The sequence below is a fragment of the Jatropha curcas genome, chromosome 6, assembly GCF_041381405.1.
Source record: "Jatropha curcas cultivar XTBG-Jc1 chromosome 6, XTBG_Jcur_1.0, whole genome shotgun sequence".
Taxonomy (NCBI): Eukaryota; Viridiplantae; Streptophyta; class Magnoliopsida; order Malpighiales; family Euphorbiaceae; genus Jatropha; species Jatropha curcas.
Genome location: NC_143156.1, coordinates 3622322 through 3638148, shown reverse-complemented (window position 1 = coordinate 3638148; position 15827 = coordinate 3622322). Strand labels below are relative to the sequence as shown.

Below are 15827 nucleotides of genomic sequence, written 5' to 3'. Positions count from 1 at the left end.
TGCGTGGACCAGTGACCACAATTTGCTGATCGGTATGGTGAGTGATTATTTTGCTAATCTATTTAAGGCAGGGGATGTTGACTTAAATCCTGTTATGAGTTTATTTTCTCCTTTAGTTTCGGAAAATGATAATCATATGTTACTTGGGGATATTTCAGTGGAGGAGGTTACATTAGCTGTGAAATAGATGCATGCGGATACAAGCCCAGGGATGAATGGTCTCAATCCTAGATTCTACCAGAGGTTTTGGGATGTTGTGGGTCGCGACATTGTCCAAAGTTGCCGAGACTGGTTCAACACATGCGTTTTTCCAAATAATCTGAATGATACCTTAATTGTGTTGATTCCAAAAGTAGAGGACCCAGAGGCAGTGAAAGATTTTCAACCTATTTCACTTTGCAATGTATTTTACAAAGTGTTTGCTAAGGTTCTGGCGAACAGATTGAAGACCATTCTGCCTAATCTTATTTCATTATCTCAGTCGGCTTTTGTTCCGGGTCGGTTGATCTCAGATAATGTGCTAATTGCTTTCAAGTTAATCCACTCTATGAAAACAAGAATGACAGGTCGACAAGGCGCTTCTGCACTGAAGGTTGATATATCTAAAGCCTATGACCGGGTTAATTGGTGTTATCTACGAGCTGTTATGCAGGGTTTGGGTTTTAGTCAGCGTTGGGTTGACTTGGTCATGCTGTGTGTTTCCTCTGTTAAATACTGGGTGGGAGTAAATGGGGATGAGGTTGGCCCAATTATTCCAGAACGGGGGTTGAGACAAGGTTGTCCATTATCACCTCATTTATTTATTCTTTATGTTGAAGGACTGTCGAAGCTATTTAGTAAGTCTGAACGTGAAGGTCACCTCAAAGGCTGCAGAGTCTAGCGAGCTGCTCCTCGGTTATCTCACTTGTTGTTTTCAGATGATAGTTTGTTCTTTTTTGAGGCATCATAGACTCAAGCTCTGGAGATTAAAAATATTTTAGTTACTTATGAAGCAGCTTCAGGTCAAGCGGTTAATTGGCAAAAATCCGGTATTTTTTTCAGCTCTAACACTTATGAGCTAGATAAGACTGCTGTTACAGGGGTTTTTGGTGTGATTGCCCCTTTGAACCACGGAAGGTATCTCGGTCTGCCATCATTAATTGGCAGAGAAAGGAGACGAATTTTTTCTTTTTTAAAAGATCGAGTGAGGAAGTTGGTCAACGGTTGGAATCAGAAACTCCTATCCAAAGCCGGTAAAGAGGTACTAATAAAGGCTGTCGCACAAGCTATTCCTTCATTCTGTATGAGTTCTTTCCTTATACCGGTATCCATTCTAGTGGAGCTTCAGCGGCAAATGAATTCCTATTGGTGGGGAGGAAAGATGAGATGGTTGAGTTGGGATAGACTATGTGTAGCAAAGGAAGAAGGCGATTTGGGTTTTAGACATTTGCGAAGTTTCAATCTGGCCTTGTTAGGCAAACACTGCTGGAGGCTTTTACATAATACAAACTCTCTCTTTTATAGCTCTTTCAAATCTAAATATTTTCCAAGCGGGAATTTTCTTGGAGCAGGCGTTGGCCGTAATCCAAGCTTTGTATGGAGAGGGATTTGTGCAGCAAAGGATGCTATTTGTTCAGGTTTTCGGTGGAGAATTGGAGATGGTCAATCCATAAATGTTTAGATCGAATCGTGGCTATTAAGGGATAATCAGTTTCGAGTTCACTTGCCTATCCTTCCAGGTTTTGAGCACATACGGGTTTTTGATCTTATTTTGGCACATGGGACACGCGCTTGGAACTTGCCATTGATACATGGTCTTTTCAATCCTTCAATTGCCGAAATTATTACTTCTATTCCTTTATCTACAATTGTTCAAGACGACATCCTTATATGGCATTGGACAGACTCTGGGATATACTCTGTGAAATCTGGATACAGACTATTAGCATCTCAAAATGTGGATACTGCAGATGCTGGGCGATCAAGTTTCTAGAAAGTTCTTTGGTCACTGAAAATTTCGCCGAAAGTGAGACACTTTCTCTGGAGGTGTTGTCGAGACATTCTGCCAGTTAAAGCAATTTTGGAAAGAAAGGGATTACAGACTGACACAGGATGCACTTACTGTGGCACTACTGAGACGTTATTCCATGCCCTTATTGAGTGTCCACGAGTAAGTTTTTGTTGGCACCTTTTTGGTATTCAGCTTACTATTGGGAACATTCCCAACTTTCTTACAACTGTTGGAACATTTTCACAAGGCATGGGAGAACGAATTTTTTTGAGAGTTTTGTTATGGGGCTATGGAGTGTTTGGTTGAGCCGTAATGAACTGAAATGGAATCAAGTGGAAGAAGGACCCTATCAAGTGGTTACTCGAGCCAGAAGTATGCTCGCATCTTGGCAGAAAGCCCAACGGACATCGCCAGGTTCGGGTATAGGTCCAGGTACTCCTGTAAGTAGTCAATGGCTTCCACCACTTGTTGGCACTCTTAAAATTAATTTTGACGCAACTCTCCACCCCTCTATCGGCTATGGAGCCGTAGGTGCTGTAATTTCAAATTGTAATAGGGGGTTTGTATCAACAGCAACGTCTTCATTGCAGGGTTGTTCTTCTCTAGCAGTAGTCGAAGCTCAGGCACTAAGAACGGTGCTGTCTTGGTTGCTTTCAGGCTACTCAAACTTGAAGATTCAGATTGAGACTGATTGTCTGCAAGTTTACTGTGCTATGAGGAATTCTGTCCAAGACTGGTCTGAGTTTGGGATAGTTATTTCAGAATATAAACTACTATTAGTCCAATTGCCTAATGTCACCTTGGCTTGGATTAGAAGACAAGCTAATGATATAGCTCATGTATTGGCTAAATTAGTTCCTCATGGGGCTTGTTTTCAAACTTGGGATATTGTTCCCACTTGTATTGCTCGTTTCTTCTATTAATAATAAAATGACCAATATTCATGTCAAAAAAAAAAGAATAAGAAAAAGAATTTAAAAATTAAGAACGGTTAACTGTTTCTTTTTTCCAAATAATATTCTTCTAACTCTCTTCAAAAGAAAAATAATATTCTTCTGACTTGCTCTTCAAGTTTTCATATCGTGTTGCAAACGAAAAGACCAATGTTAACTGAGTCAAACTCTGACTCCTTTAATTTCTCTTCTGCCCTCACTTTCGCCTCTCCAATAAATTTAGGTTTAATCTTCGAAATCGAGTTTGGATCCAAGTTGCTTTTGCAGAAATGTCAACTGAGTCAAACTCTGTTTCCAGTGAGCATAACATCGAAGGAACACCTACTCACGATGGACGCTACGTCCTATATATTGTGCGCAGCTTCCACTTTGAAGTCTCCAGCAAGTATGTCCTTCTTAATGTTTGTGGCGAGGGTGTTTATGGAATTGTTTGGTAAGATTCTTAATCACTTATTGTCCTTCTTTATTACCTGTTTTGAGGATTCCATGGACTGCAGTTTTTTCAGCTTGATTCCTTTTTTTTTTTTTTTCAAATCTGTTTTGTTTATTTTTTTTAAGTGTTTGATGGAAAGAATTATTTCATTTCGGTTTGGTTGGATGAATGATGTTCAGGTTATATTGTCCTACAATTGTCCAGACATCCAACCAAACAATATGTAATCCGGACTGTAACTGATTACATTGTCCTACAATTGATTCAAATGCTTTGTCTTACCAACAACGTGTATTTTTTCTTTCCTTCAGCGCTGTTGAGAATTCTAAGACAGGAGAGAAAGTTGCCATTAAGAGAATTGGTAATGTTTTCGACAGCCAGAAACTTGCTAAAAGGACATTGCGAGAGGTTAAGCTTCTCCTGCACATGGACCATCAAAATGTGAGTTTCGTTGTGGTTGTTATACTCATGAATTCACTAATTTAAATTGTCATATTCTATAAACAAGACAGTCAGAAATTACTTTTGTCATTGGGCATGCAATATGGCATTACTGCTCTTTTCAGGGGTTGGGATTATTATCTTACTCTATCGCTATATATTGTCGTCAGATTGTTTCTATCAAAGTTATAATACGACCCCCTCAGGAGGACTTCAACGATGTGTACATTGTTTATGAATTGATGGAAACTGATCTTGATAAAGTAATAAAATCTGAACGAGAATTGACTGATAAACAGTGTCAGGTACGCATCATCCTTGTTCTTGGATTGCTTATTTTCTATGAAGTACTTTACAATTGTAGCTATATTTTTCTTTTCCAATTACTTATGATTTCAAAATTCTTTAATATTCGCCTTAACCCTTAACTCGTCCCAGCATCATACTGCTTCTTAAATTCTTGCCTCTTGCCCTTGTGAACAATAAATTACCACACAATTTTTACCCCTCATTATTTTTTTTTCTTTTACTTTTGTAGTACTTTTTATATCAATTGCTCTGAGGGCTCAAATATCTACACTCAGCAGGTGTTCTGCATCGTGATCTAAAGCCTGACAATTTGCTCCTGAATGCTAAAGGTCACCTTAAGATTCCAGACTTTGGTTGTGCAAGGATAAAATCAAAAACCGACCCCATGACTGAGGAAGTTGTCAGACGCTGGTATCGAGCACCAGAATTGCACAAGAGGCAATCACATTACACTGAAGCAATTGATATATGGTCAGTGGGTTGTATACTTGGTGAGATAATGACACGCAAACCTTTGTTTCCTGAAAAAAACTCGACTCGTATGTTGAAGCTTATCAAGAAGGTATGTTTGTGGACATTTCTCAGCAAATCTTCCATGGACTATTTTTTTTCCTCTACGTTGAAAACTTCTTATTGTTCTTAATTTTGAAGACCTGAAATCTTCTGTTTCACTAATTTGTCATGTATCATTATTGTTTTAGAGCCTCGAGTCTTTCTAAGTTATATGCCTTTTTGATTTTCTCATGTCATCCTTCTCTCTTCCACCGTTTTCCCTCTTCTTCTTTCTCCTCCTCCCTATCCTTTTCATTTCTGTGTCTCCCATCCCCATCTCCATGGCTTTATTTCTTGTGAGTGGCGGAATAACATGAGATGATCCTCTTTGTTTTGCTCTCTTGTGCTAGACAAAGCTTAATTTTCAACATGCATGCCACAACCGCTTAGTTTCTGGCATGTTTGGGAAGGAAATATATAGCTGGTGCATTGATATATGAAATTGCATGTTCTGTATCTATTGTGTCAAATTACTTAAAAGTGAAACATCTCATCTACAATTTTTCTCTTCCTCTAGCTCATTGGTCTGCAAGAAGATAATGGTTCAAGGCCAGATTTTGCTACTAGATTTCGTAATATGTTTCCATATTGTTACGCCCCGCACAACAAGAGGTGCAGAATGCGAGGCAGCCTCTTCAATTTATAGGCAAGATTTAGAAGGGTGCCAATTGGACTGCCAAAATGTGCCAAGGCTTGGCAAACCTCTAGCCCAAAGCTAGATTGTCCAAGCCCGCTTTCTAGAATTCTCCACACTACTCCGCATAGGAGATATTTTATGTAATGTCTACATAATTCTAGAATTGTCCATGTAATCTAGGTCGTTCATTTGTATAGACTAAATCCTAGCCGTTCATAGAGGAGGTGGAAGTGGCTTAAATACCACCCTCACTTCACTTGTAAATCAACCAAGCAATCCAAGCTCATCTAAGCAAATACAAAGCATTTGAGTGTTAAGAGTTCTCTTGTGTTCTCTTCTCTTTAGCTTTTATTTTCTCTCCAACACAACTCTAAGGCTTACTTAGCGCATCCTAAAGCCTCAAGGGTGACTAAGTACCGTGCGGATAGGTATAGCAAAATCCTATCTCCGTGACAGGTGGTATTAGAGCAGGTTCCGTCCTAGGTACCAAGCCCTTCGCCTTGATCAATGGCAAACGACGAAGCTCAATTGGTTGTTGTTGAGGAACAATAACCCGAGCAGCCGGAGGCAGTTCGAGGCCGTTTCACAGTGCGTACTCACCCTAAGAGGGGGAAGTCTAAGGCACGAACCTCTCCAATGGATCATGTGGAGCAGAGACTCACAGCTCTTGAGCAATCCTTGTCTTCTCAAGAACCTATTGTGGGAGAACTCTCCGAACAAATCGACAATGTTGTTCAGGAGAATGAAGAGATCATTCGGGCAGCCAAATGCATGATCATCGAGCTTGGTAGATCCCTATGAGAGGAGCTTCAAGCCCTTACTGGTAGGATAACTGAGGTACGACCATTCACTGAATCTGAACTTAGTGCCCTACATAGTGAAGTAGATGCTATCCGTTTCGAATGCCGGATGCACCAACGAATGAGTAGTCCCGCTTCAACCAGTGCTACGGTTTGAAGGTACCCAAGCCTGCGACGTACGACGGTACGCGTAGCGCCTTGATGGTGGAGAACTTTCTCTTTGGCCTCGACCAGTACTTTGAGGCCATGGGGGTAAATGATGATGCCACCAAGATTGGCAATGCCCCCACGTTCCTTCGGGACGCTGCTTAATTATGGTGGCGAAGGAAGCATGCGGAGCGCGAAAAAGGCACCTGCACTATCCATACATGGGAGCAATTCAAGTTAGAATTGCGGAAGCACTTCATGCCTCACAATGCGGATACCGAAGCAAGGGGTAAACTACGTCGTCTACAACAAAAAGGTAGCCTCTCCGATTACATTAAGGAGTTTACCACCCTTATTTTGGAGATTGACGATTTGTCCGACAAAGACGCTCTCTTCTTCTTCAAAGATGGGCTAAGAAAGTGGGCGAAGGTGGAGCTAGAACGGCGTAGCGTACAAACACTTGACGATGCTATTGCCGTGGTTGAATCCCTAACGGACTACTCCACCTAAGTCGAGAACAATAAGCTCATTCCTAGCAAGAGTGAAGGAGAGAGACAAGATCAGGGGAAGGACCATCATTACAGGGAAGATGGTTCGTCCAAATCTCTCGAGGGAAGACATGAAAAGCAGTTTAGGAAGCCTAATTTCAAACCTCCTAAACCTTGCTTCCTCTGTGGAGGGCCGCATTAGACAAAAGATTGCCCCAACAGGAATGCAATAAATGCGATGCGCGCCGATTATAAAAAGGCAATGTATGCCATGGTCGCCGAGGAGAAACAGGCGACAGAGGAACCCCAAGCCCACATGGGTTCCCTACGATATTTGGGTGCCATATCCCTTCGTACTTCCGAGGACGAGGAAGTGACAAATCATAAGCAAGCTTTGCCGAAATCTGCCCAAACGGTGCTGGAGGAGTCCAAAGACATCACGCCTCCACAGTCGCCAAAAACGGTTCCTTCTAAAAAGGAAGCCAATCACCAGGTTGAGCTCGAGCCAAGTGCTAAGCTGCCAGCCATGTCTCCTCCAAAGACGGGAGAACTAAAGAAGGCCAATGTTGCCACCAACGTATCAAGTCACAAGGCGAAACTAGCCAACAAAAGTGCTAGTGCCTCACAAAACAACCAATCGGATCACACCCGTAAACCTCACAAGTTTGTGAGGGAATGGCATAAAGAAGTTGACGAGACTCTTGCTTGTCTCGATAAGGTTGCTCGGTTTATAAAGAAATGGGCCGACACCAAGAGGCGACTGAAGAAGTACGCCAAAGGAGACAAGGTACTCGTCAAACTCCGCCCTAACCAGCTCAAGTCCTTACAAAAGGTATATAAAGGGCTTGTGAAGAAGTATGAAGGACCATTCCCTATCATTGAACGAGTAGGGAAGGCCGCATATCAAGTCCAACTGCCTCCGGAGTGGAAGATTAGTAATATCTTCCATGTGAGCATGCTAAAGCCTTATCATGCAGGTGATGAGGATCCAAGTAGGGGCGAGTCTACTCGACCACCAACTGCTGCTGTTACCAAATTTGACAAGGAGGTTGACAGCATCCTCAACTCACGAGTAGTATGGCGATGCGGAGCACCAAACTATCGTGAGTACTTGATCAAGTGGAAGAACTTGCCCGATCCGAAGCTAGTTGGGAGCATGAAGATACTCTTTGGCAGTTTAAGGACAAAATAAAAGAACACGAGGCTCATGGCGCGACGAGGACGTTGCGATATTGAGTGGGGGAGGATGTTACGCCCCGCACAACAAGAGGTGCAGAAATGCGAGGCAGCCTCTTCAATTTATAGGCAAGATTTAGAAGGGTGCCAATTGGGCTGCCAAAATGTGCCAAGGCTTGGCAAACCTCTAGCCCAAAGCTAGATTATCCAAGCCCGCTTTCTAGAATTCTCTACACTACTCCGCATAGGAGATATTTTATGTAATGTCTACATAATTCTAGAATTGTCCATGTAATTTAGGCCGTTCATTTGTATAGACTAAATCCTAGCCGTTCATAGAGGAGGTGGAAGTGGCTATAAATACCACCCTCACTTCACTTGTAAAACAACCAAGCAATCCAAGCTCATCTAAGCAAATATAAAGCATTTGAGTGTTAAGAGTTCTCTTGTGTTCTCTTCTCTTTAGCTTCTATTTTTGCTCCAACACAACTCTAAGGCTTACTTAGCGCATCCTAAAGCCTCAAGGGTGACTAAGTGCTGCGCGGATAGGTATAGCAAAATCCTATCTCCGTGACAATATGCTCCTAATATGTCTGAAGATGCTCTTCATCTATTGGAGAGGATGCTAGTCTATGATCCAAACAAGCGCATTACAGGTACGAAGTGACATTTCATTTTTTCGTTTTCCTAAGAGTATCCCTGTATCAATTAAACAAGAGATTAATTTCATTTTGAAATCTGTGGTTGTCCTTTTCATAGGTGTTTTTTCCACGTATCACATATCGAACCTCTAACCTTGCAGAGATTTTCTGCTGAACTAAGTTTATATTACCACTTAAGGCATTATTGTCCTCTAGCAAGTGACAAAATTATTATGTCAGTGTCCATGTAACACCCTCCGCCCAGTCCCGAGAGACCCGACGGCGGATGCCACATTCGGTGCCGGAGACACCGTCTTAACTTAACATATAAATCATAAAACTAAAATTATGAATTAGAAGTAATTGAGTATTCACAAGTTTCGCGAGTAATTTTTTTCTTTGTAATAGAAATTTCATTTTATTTTCCTTGCATTTTTTTTTTACCACATTGGGAAAGATCCTACATAAATACTGTAAGAATATCCCTTTAAAAACTGAGCCCGCCAAACATGTGAATACAAAATACTTCCAATTAAACTCTAAACTTTCAACATCTCCAAATAATCATTATAACATAACAACACTTTTATATTTTCATAACTGAATAATCCTCAATAGTATTTTAGATCCATCAATTAATTGCATTCATTATATCTATCAAGTCTTAATGAACTAATCATATCGACTGACTTAAAATAATAAATCTTATTCTTATCTCCAAATAGATACACCAAAATAATTTATAATTACATACTTCAATTATATTTCAAATAACATAATATCTGAAAATGTAATAATTATACATGCCATAATTCTTAATTATATAAATCTCAATCGACTACTACCAAATTAGTCACTTCTGCTTTGATATTACTTTTCAAATCTTCAAATAGCGACCGCAATCTTCAACCTACGCGTGATAAAAATCGACGCGCTGAGTATAAAACTCAGTGGTACTCATAATTCACATACTTACCAAAGTTGCGATGGCAACTTACTTAAAAACAAATTTCATAAAATCATTTACAATCATAAATGCATTAAAAATTCAACATACATTTCCATTTATAGCAAAACAAATAGCACATAAACTATTAATTAATAACATAAAGAATTTAATTCTTGATACCATAAATCCTTTACTTAAGACATTTTGTCATCATAAATACTTTGGTTCTTTCAAATAAACTTAGAACTAAGAACATAAATAATTTAATTCTTTCAAATCATAAATTCATTATTTGAACATTATACCAATACATATACTCTTTATTTTTCATACCATGTACTGAAATATCATGCTTTGAAAATTCATTTGATAACATAATCAATAATTTCCAAAGTAAGGTTTACTAAAATAATATGATCTCATTCGTTTCATTGTATTACATATATTTTCCATAGGGCTCGCATACACATAGGAGAAAGAGAAGCAGATAAGTTTTCATAACTTATTCATAATGGCCTTAGGTCGCCAACCTTTTCATAACATATAGAGCGCGTCCGCCCTAACAGAACAGAAGACACCCACGTGTCTAGCATATGATCATAGCTTCTTATCAGAATGGCATCAAATGCCGAGCATGCTCATCAGACAGAATAAAAATCAAATCACGCATCAAATTCACACTAAGTATATTAGAGCCCAAAATCCTTGTTTTAATTCTTACTTCATATCACTTATCAGAAAACTTGTCTTATTCTTTAGTCTTCTTAAATTCATAATGTAAGCTTACTTTAGAATCATACTTAAACATAATTACTGAACATAGACATTTTATTATCATATGAAATCATATTTTCCTTATTAAAAATTCAAAGCACATACACCTTAAATACCCATTTCTTTGTTAAAACTCTAAACATATATAAGTTATCAAATAATCATACTTATGTCATATATATAAAATAATTAAGTAAGCTTTAAGGTGGTACCAAAGGGAGGAATTTCATTCTCCAATCAAGCATGCTAACATAACTCTTATACACAAAAGTATCCATTTCAACCCTTATCATGCATTATCTAAATCAATTCCACACCTTTCCAATTTATATCCATTTAAACATATCCACAACAACACTTTTCAAACTTATGTCTTATTTTTGTCAAATAAATCTTAAAGGATACAAAGAATGAAGAGAACTTCATCACACATAATTCATACCTTCATTTATCCAAATAAACCTATGATTCATGACATAGAAAATTTCCAGCATTAATATAACCTTGACCTTTGCTGGGTTTTTAAGACATAACTTGAGTTATAGATCTCCAAATTAAGTGAAGTTTGATTCATTAGAAAGATAAGACAAAATTATACAAATGTTATCAAGGGACAACAGCCCAGATCAATCTATAAAATGGTGAAAAACGGCTAGGAACACAGACCAATAGTCCAGACCTGATTCAGCAGAACTAAGTCCAATGTTTATCAAATTCCTACTTATCCAGACACTCAAATCAATCCAATCCAAAACCAGAGAAGTCTCAAGACACAGGGAATCAACTCTCATGAAGAACTCAGAACATAATATTACCATTATAGTGGTCAAAATGGGCACTCAATTCAGTGATACATGTGGCCCGTCATAACAGAGTCAGTTTAGGTGTTTTAGCCATAAGTTGAGCTATACATATCCAAATTGGACACAAGAGGATGGGTTGGAAAGCTAAGAAGTAGAGCTACAACTTTCATGAAGGACTCAGACACCAATGGAAAATGAAAAGGATCGAAAAACAGTCCTTAATCACACCCAATAACACTTTTTCCTAATTTCAGCTTACTTAAATCATATATAAGGTAGAGATTTCTACAACATACTAATTACTCATCAAATATCATCTTAAGATCATAAATCCACAAATAATAACAAGAAAACTTAAGGCCTTATTCATCAATAGGTTCTGCCACTCTTGGAGGATGAAGAAGAAATTGTTTTCCTTATCAATTCAACATATAAGCATGCCTAGAAATCTCCCAAGAACACATTTATACCACCAAAATTTAATAATAAAATTATTTCATATAAAATTCCCAATTTTCACAAAATAGTATAAACTTCACAAAATCAAAAATTGAAACAAGGTAAGAGTGTTTATGAACACTAACCTTAAACATAAGCTCTAACAAGCTTAAATAAGACTCTTGATTCCTTAGTTTTCCCTTGTCTTTGGTAGGAAGTTCTCCACCCTTTGTCCTCCAAATTACTTGAAATTATTCACCAAATATCATTTCTCAAGCTTTAATCTCAAAGATTAAGTACTTAATCAAAGTTCAATGGAGTGTATTTGATGTGTTTAGGAAGTAAGAATTGAAGACCTAAAGGAGGAGAAGAAGAAGAAGAAGGAGGAGGAGAAGAAAGGTCACGTTAGATGGAGAGGAAAAGGAAGAAAACATGTTGCTCAAATAATGGAGTTGACTAAAGGGTAATTTGGTCTTTTCACCAAAATTGGATGGCTAGGATTGAGCAATGTAATCTAATCTAATGGCTACAAATATTCTCCAAATTAAATTCCTTCAAAATATTATTTATCTCCATAAAAATTCTCAAATTTAATCCTTAAAAATAATTCCTCTAATTTCCTTAATTAATATAACACCATCTCAAATTTACTCCATAAAAATAATTTCTCTAATTTCTTTAATTAATATAACAACATAATTCACTATTCACTAATTCTCTAAATTCTCCAAAAATATTTATTACTTACTTTCTACCCATAAAAATCATGTATACATACTCCAAAAATATTAAAGAAAATATTAAACATACATAATAATTTTTTTCGGACCAAAATAATATCGACTTCCGGACCGATGGTACTATTCACAGACCGGTAACTTACTATTTCAGACACAGAAAAATGGGGCGTTACAGTCCATGACAGTTAGAACTGAAAAAACTGACAATCCTCAAAATTCTCTCTTTCTAAAGTAGAGAATGAAACAAACTGAAAAAAGAAAAAGAGGATTTGGGTTGACTTAAACTTGATTCAATTCGAACCATCTATACCAAGAGTAAAAATTGCATATAATTGACAAATCAAGATGAATATGATCGAGTTTCACTTTTAATTTGCTTATTGACAAAGCTTCTCCCATTTTATTTCCTTCTGTGCAGTTAACGAAGCTTTAAAGCACCCTTATTTGGCACATTATCATGATGTCAAAAACGAGCCTGATTGCCCAAGCCCTTTCTACTTTGATTTTGATGAGTCATTACTTTCTGAGGACGAGATAAGGGAACTCATCTGGGTTGAATCTGAACAATTCAATCCATATCCACGAAGATTATCCGACAATGTGCTGTACACACTTTGGAAAATATTCCATGATTCCTATGCTTGTTATAATCCTTCTTTTTTTCTTTTTTTCTTTTTTTCTTTTTACTTTTTAAAGTTAAATTTTAAGAGTAGTATAGAAGTTTGCGGTTGATGGTGATTTTGTTCCTTCAATTATAATTTTGTTTCATTCCAAAAATATTTGGATTTGTATTTCATGACTTGTTAATTCAGTTTATGTTTGCAACAAATGACTTGTTAATTCAGGTTATGTTTCCATGAATTTATTTTTACCTACTTATAGATTAAATTAAAATATTATTAATATCATTGCATTATAACTAAAAATAATATTAGAAAAATAGATAATGTTCCTTTCAAAAAAGAAAAATAGATAATGTACTTTAAAGACTAAAAAAAATAATTAATTACGTAAATAAAATTAATAATAGAGGAATGGAAGGGTACTAAGATCATTTCAAGTAAGAAAACCACAAAAATACAAAATTAATTACATAGTAAATAAAATTAAATCCAATAACTACAAAATTTATTTTGTAATAAATATAGAAAGATAAAATAGAGTTACAAATCCATGTCTTTAATGGCAATAGTAATTGGCTTGGCAGGTGCTGCTACAGGTTGCTGTGACCTTCACAAATGGATGCTCTAAAAGCTGGGAAGCAGTTGGACGTTCCTTTAGATTAACTTGTAGGCATTTCTGGATAAAGTTCCGAGAATTATCAGAGAGAGAATCGGAAATAGAAGGTGGAATACCTTGTCCGATCCGATACCATATCGACCAAGTTTCTAAACCGGAGTATGGAAGTTTTTCGGTTAACATCTCCAAGACAGTGCAGCCAAGGCTCCATATATCAGCTTTAGTTAGTCCATATTCTCCTTGTCTTTTCGTATCAATGAACTCAGGAGCGGACCAGGCCGGAATCCCTCTGCCTGCCTTGAGGAGGTTCTGTAAATTTGTCAATCCAAAATCTGCAATTTTCAGGCCTCCATTGTTTGTCAACAGAATGTTTGCACATTTCATGTTTCCGTGGATGAAATTTCGTTCATGTAGATACTTCAAACCTTTCAGTATCTGTTTGGTGTAGCAGTACACTAGGGCATCATTAAGGGTTAGGTATTGATCAAAATAAATTGATTTGATCAATAAGTCACCAAAGTGACCTCTATTCCTTGAATTGATTTATTTTAGAGTATTAGACAGGTGTACTAGAATTCGTTGCGGATAGTTAATCGGCCTAAAGGAAGGTTGCTATTTGGCTGAGTTTTAAACACATGTTTGGCAATAAGTATGTGATAATTGTTGATTATTTTCCATGACAATGATATATCGGCCCAAAGGAAGATTTATTATTTGTCAGGACTATGTGTAACATCCCTTCCCGGTCCACCCATAAACCCGAATAAATCGAGCCGAGACGTTACAAACTGGTTGACTTAATGACCTGATATGCTGAATTCATAATAGCATGCTGATGTTGTTTACATAAATAATGTACTGCATATTTACAAAACATGTTACTAGTTACACAATGGAATGGGCCCAACTGTGTGCCCTGTACATGCCATGAAACAAATAGACAAAAGATATACATCCAAATGAGTAGCTACCCTGAAGACTGAGTCTTCTACAGATGAACTGCAGCAGTTGTAGGCGGACTCTCTATGGACCAGTCTCAAAACCTGCGAGTTAAACAGGTAACTCGCTGAGCAAATAAAGCTCAGTGGATATCTCAACATAAAAAGGAACACTCATATATAGAAATAAGCATGTAAACACATATAGCACATATAAGCACACATATCGCGATACTTTCAGTTTACCTTGATGGTCTTTATTTCTATTTAGTATACTGTATGATTCATGCAATGATAAAGCAAGATATCTGTATAGCTCCATAAGGTTATAGTGAAACCGAAGTGATAAGAAAAACTGTATGAAACTGGATGAATACTGTATGCTTGGCTGCTATGGCCCATATGTAATCATATCCACTCAACGGCCTTTAGCCGGAGTACCAAACTGTATGAAGTGCAGATCTGCTATCCTATGTCGCGACATGGTCTTATCTACATGGTTTCTCCCTAACCTCAATGGAGCATAATGTTGGTATAACACAATATCACATTAAGAGTTCATAAGTGATGTTCATAACTTCATAAATCATCATGTTTACTTGATTTCACATCATTTGTATGCTTTCATGTTGTTTGATCCATGTTCTAATGTTATATTTTTGTTTTAGAATGATTGGAGGCATACAAGGTGAGCAAAGGAATCCAATTGCAATGAAAATGAAGTCCAAAAATGCATGAAAAGACAAGTTATGAGCGCGCCTTGCAAAGTCGCGAGCGCGAGAGGCCAAAATGAGAGACAGTGAGTTTCCAGGCCAAAGTCGCGAGCGCACGATGAAGGTCGCGAGCGCGTAAAGCACAAGTCGCGAGCGCGCACTGAGAGTCGCGAGCGCGCACTGAGAGTCGCGAGCGCGTAATGTGCAAAATGAGAGTCAGTGAGTTTCAGGTGAAAGTCGCGAGCGCGCACTTGAAAGTCACGATCGCGTATAATGCAAAATGAGAGTCAGAGAGCTTCAGGCACAAGTCGCGAGCGCGCAAGTGCAAGTCGCGAGCGCGCGACGTGTTTCCAGCCTACGCGGTCGCGCGACGTGTTTCCAGCCTGCGCGATCTGCACTCTTTTGGTCATATCTCTCAATATACAACTCCGATTTGGGTGATTCAAAAACCCATGTAAAGCTAACACATAGAGGAACAAATAACTCTTCTATGACACTTCCTAATTCCATCATTTACTAGGGTAAAAATCAAGGTGAAGTCACTGGTTCTTTTTCCAGAAAAACCTGTTTCAACATTCCCCTGTTTTCTCACCATTACCAGTCCTCCCACTCAACATTAAGCAATATATGGTCTCATTAGCAACACACCACACAACTTCTCATGCA

At 38.0% G+C, this 15827-nt stretch overlaps 2 protein-coding genes, 1 long non-coding RNA gene and 1 pseudogene across 3 annotated transcripts; 2 read left to right on the top strand and 2 right to left on the bottom strand.

Annotated features, from left to right (window-relative positions):
- Nucleotides 1-187: 187 nt before the first annotated feature.
- On the top strand, nt 188-2913 carry LOC105631710 (uncharacterized). The gene is made up of 4 exons (XM_037635232.1): nt 188-854; nt 981-1616; nt 1719-1964; nt 2183-2913. The coding sequence occupies exons 1-4, from the start codon at nt 188-190 to the stop codon at nt 2911-2913; spliced, it is 2280 nt and encodes a 759-aa protein (XP_037491160.1).
- Nucleotides 2914-3212: 299 nt separating this feature from the next.
- Nucleotides 3213-6116, top strand: LOC105631709 (mitogen-activated protein kinase 12-like). Its single transcript, XM_089722689.1, has 5 exons — nt 3213-3376; nt 3688-3817; nt 3943-4122; nt 4428-4688; nt 5877-6116. The coding sequence occupies exons 1-5, from the start codon at nt 3213-3215 to the stop codon at nt 6114-6116; spliced, it is 975 nt and encodes a 324-aa protein (XP_089578815.1).
- A 3187-nt stretch (nt 6117-9303) lies between these two features.
- Nucleotides 9304-11957, bottom strand: LOC149495289 (uncharacterized). Its single transcript, XR_016321318.1, has 2 exons — nt 11678-11957; nt 9304-9477 (listed from the first exon to the last, which is right to left on the bottom strand). It is a non-coding gene; the product is annotated as an uncharacterized LOC149495289 (long non-coding RNA).
- Nucleotides 11958-13450: 1493 nt separating this feature from the next.
- Nucleotides 13451-13894, bottom strand: LOC119370096 (mitogen-activated protein kinase kinase kinase 1 pseudogene; annotated as a pseudogene).
- Nucleotides 13895-15827: the final 1933 nt, after the last annotated feature.

Excerpts from the sequence above, each read along its gene's own strand:
- LOC105631709 (XM_089722689.1), top strand. The coding sequence starts at position 3,213 with ATGTCAACTGAGTCAAACTCTGTTTCCAGTGAGCATAACATCGAAGGA. Across the intron at positions 3,377-3,687 it reads GGTGTTTATGGAATTGTTTG|CGCTGTTGAGAATTCTAAGA; the intron begins GTAAGATTCTTA and ends TCTTTCCTTCAG. Across the intron at positions 4,689-5,876 it reads TGTTGAAGCTTATCAAGAAG|CCGGAGGCAGTTCGAGGCCG; the intron begins GTATGTTTGTGG and ends TAACCCGAGCAG.
- LOC105631710 (XM_037635232.1), top strand. The coding sequence starts at position 188 with ATGCATGCGGATACAAGCCCAGGGATGAATGGTCTCAATCCTAGATTC. Across the intron at positions 855-980 it reads TAGTAAGTCTGAACGTGAAG|TTACTTATGAAGCAGCTTCA; the intron begins GTCACCTCAAAG and ends AAAATATTTTAG. Across the intron at positions 1,965-2,182 it reads TGCAGATGCTGGGCGATCAA|CTTACTATTGGGAACATTCC; the intron begins GTTTCTAGAAAG and ends TTTGGTATTCAG.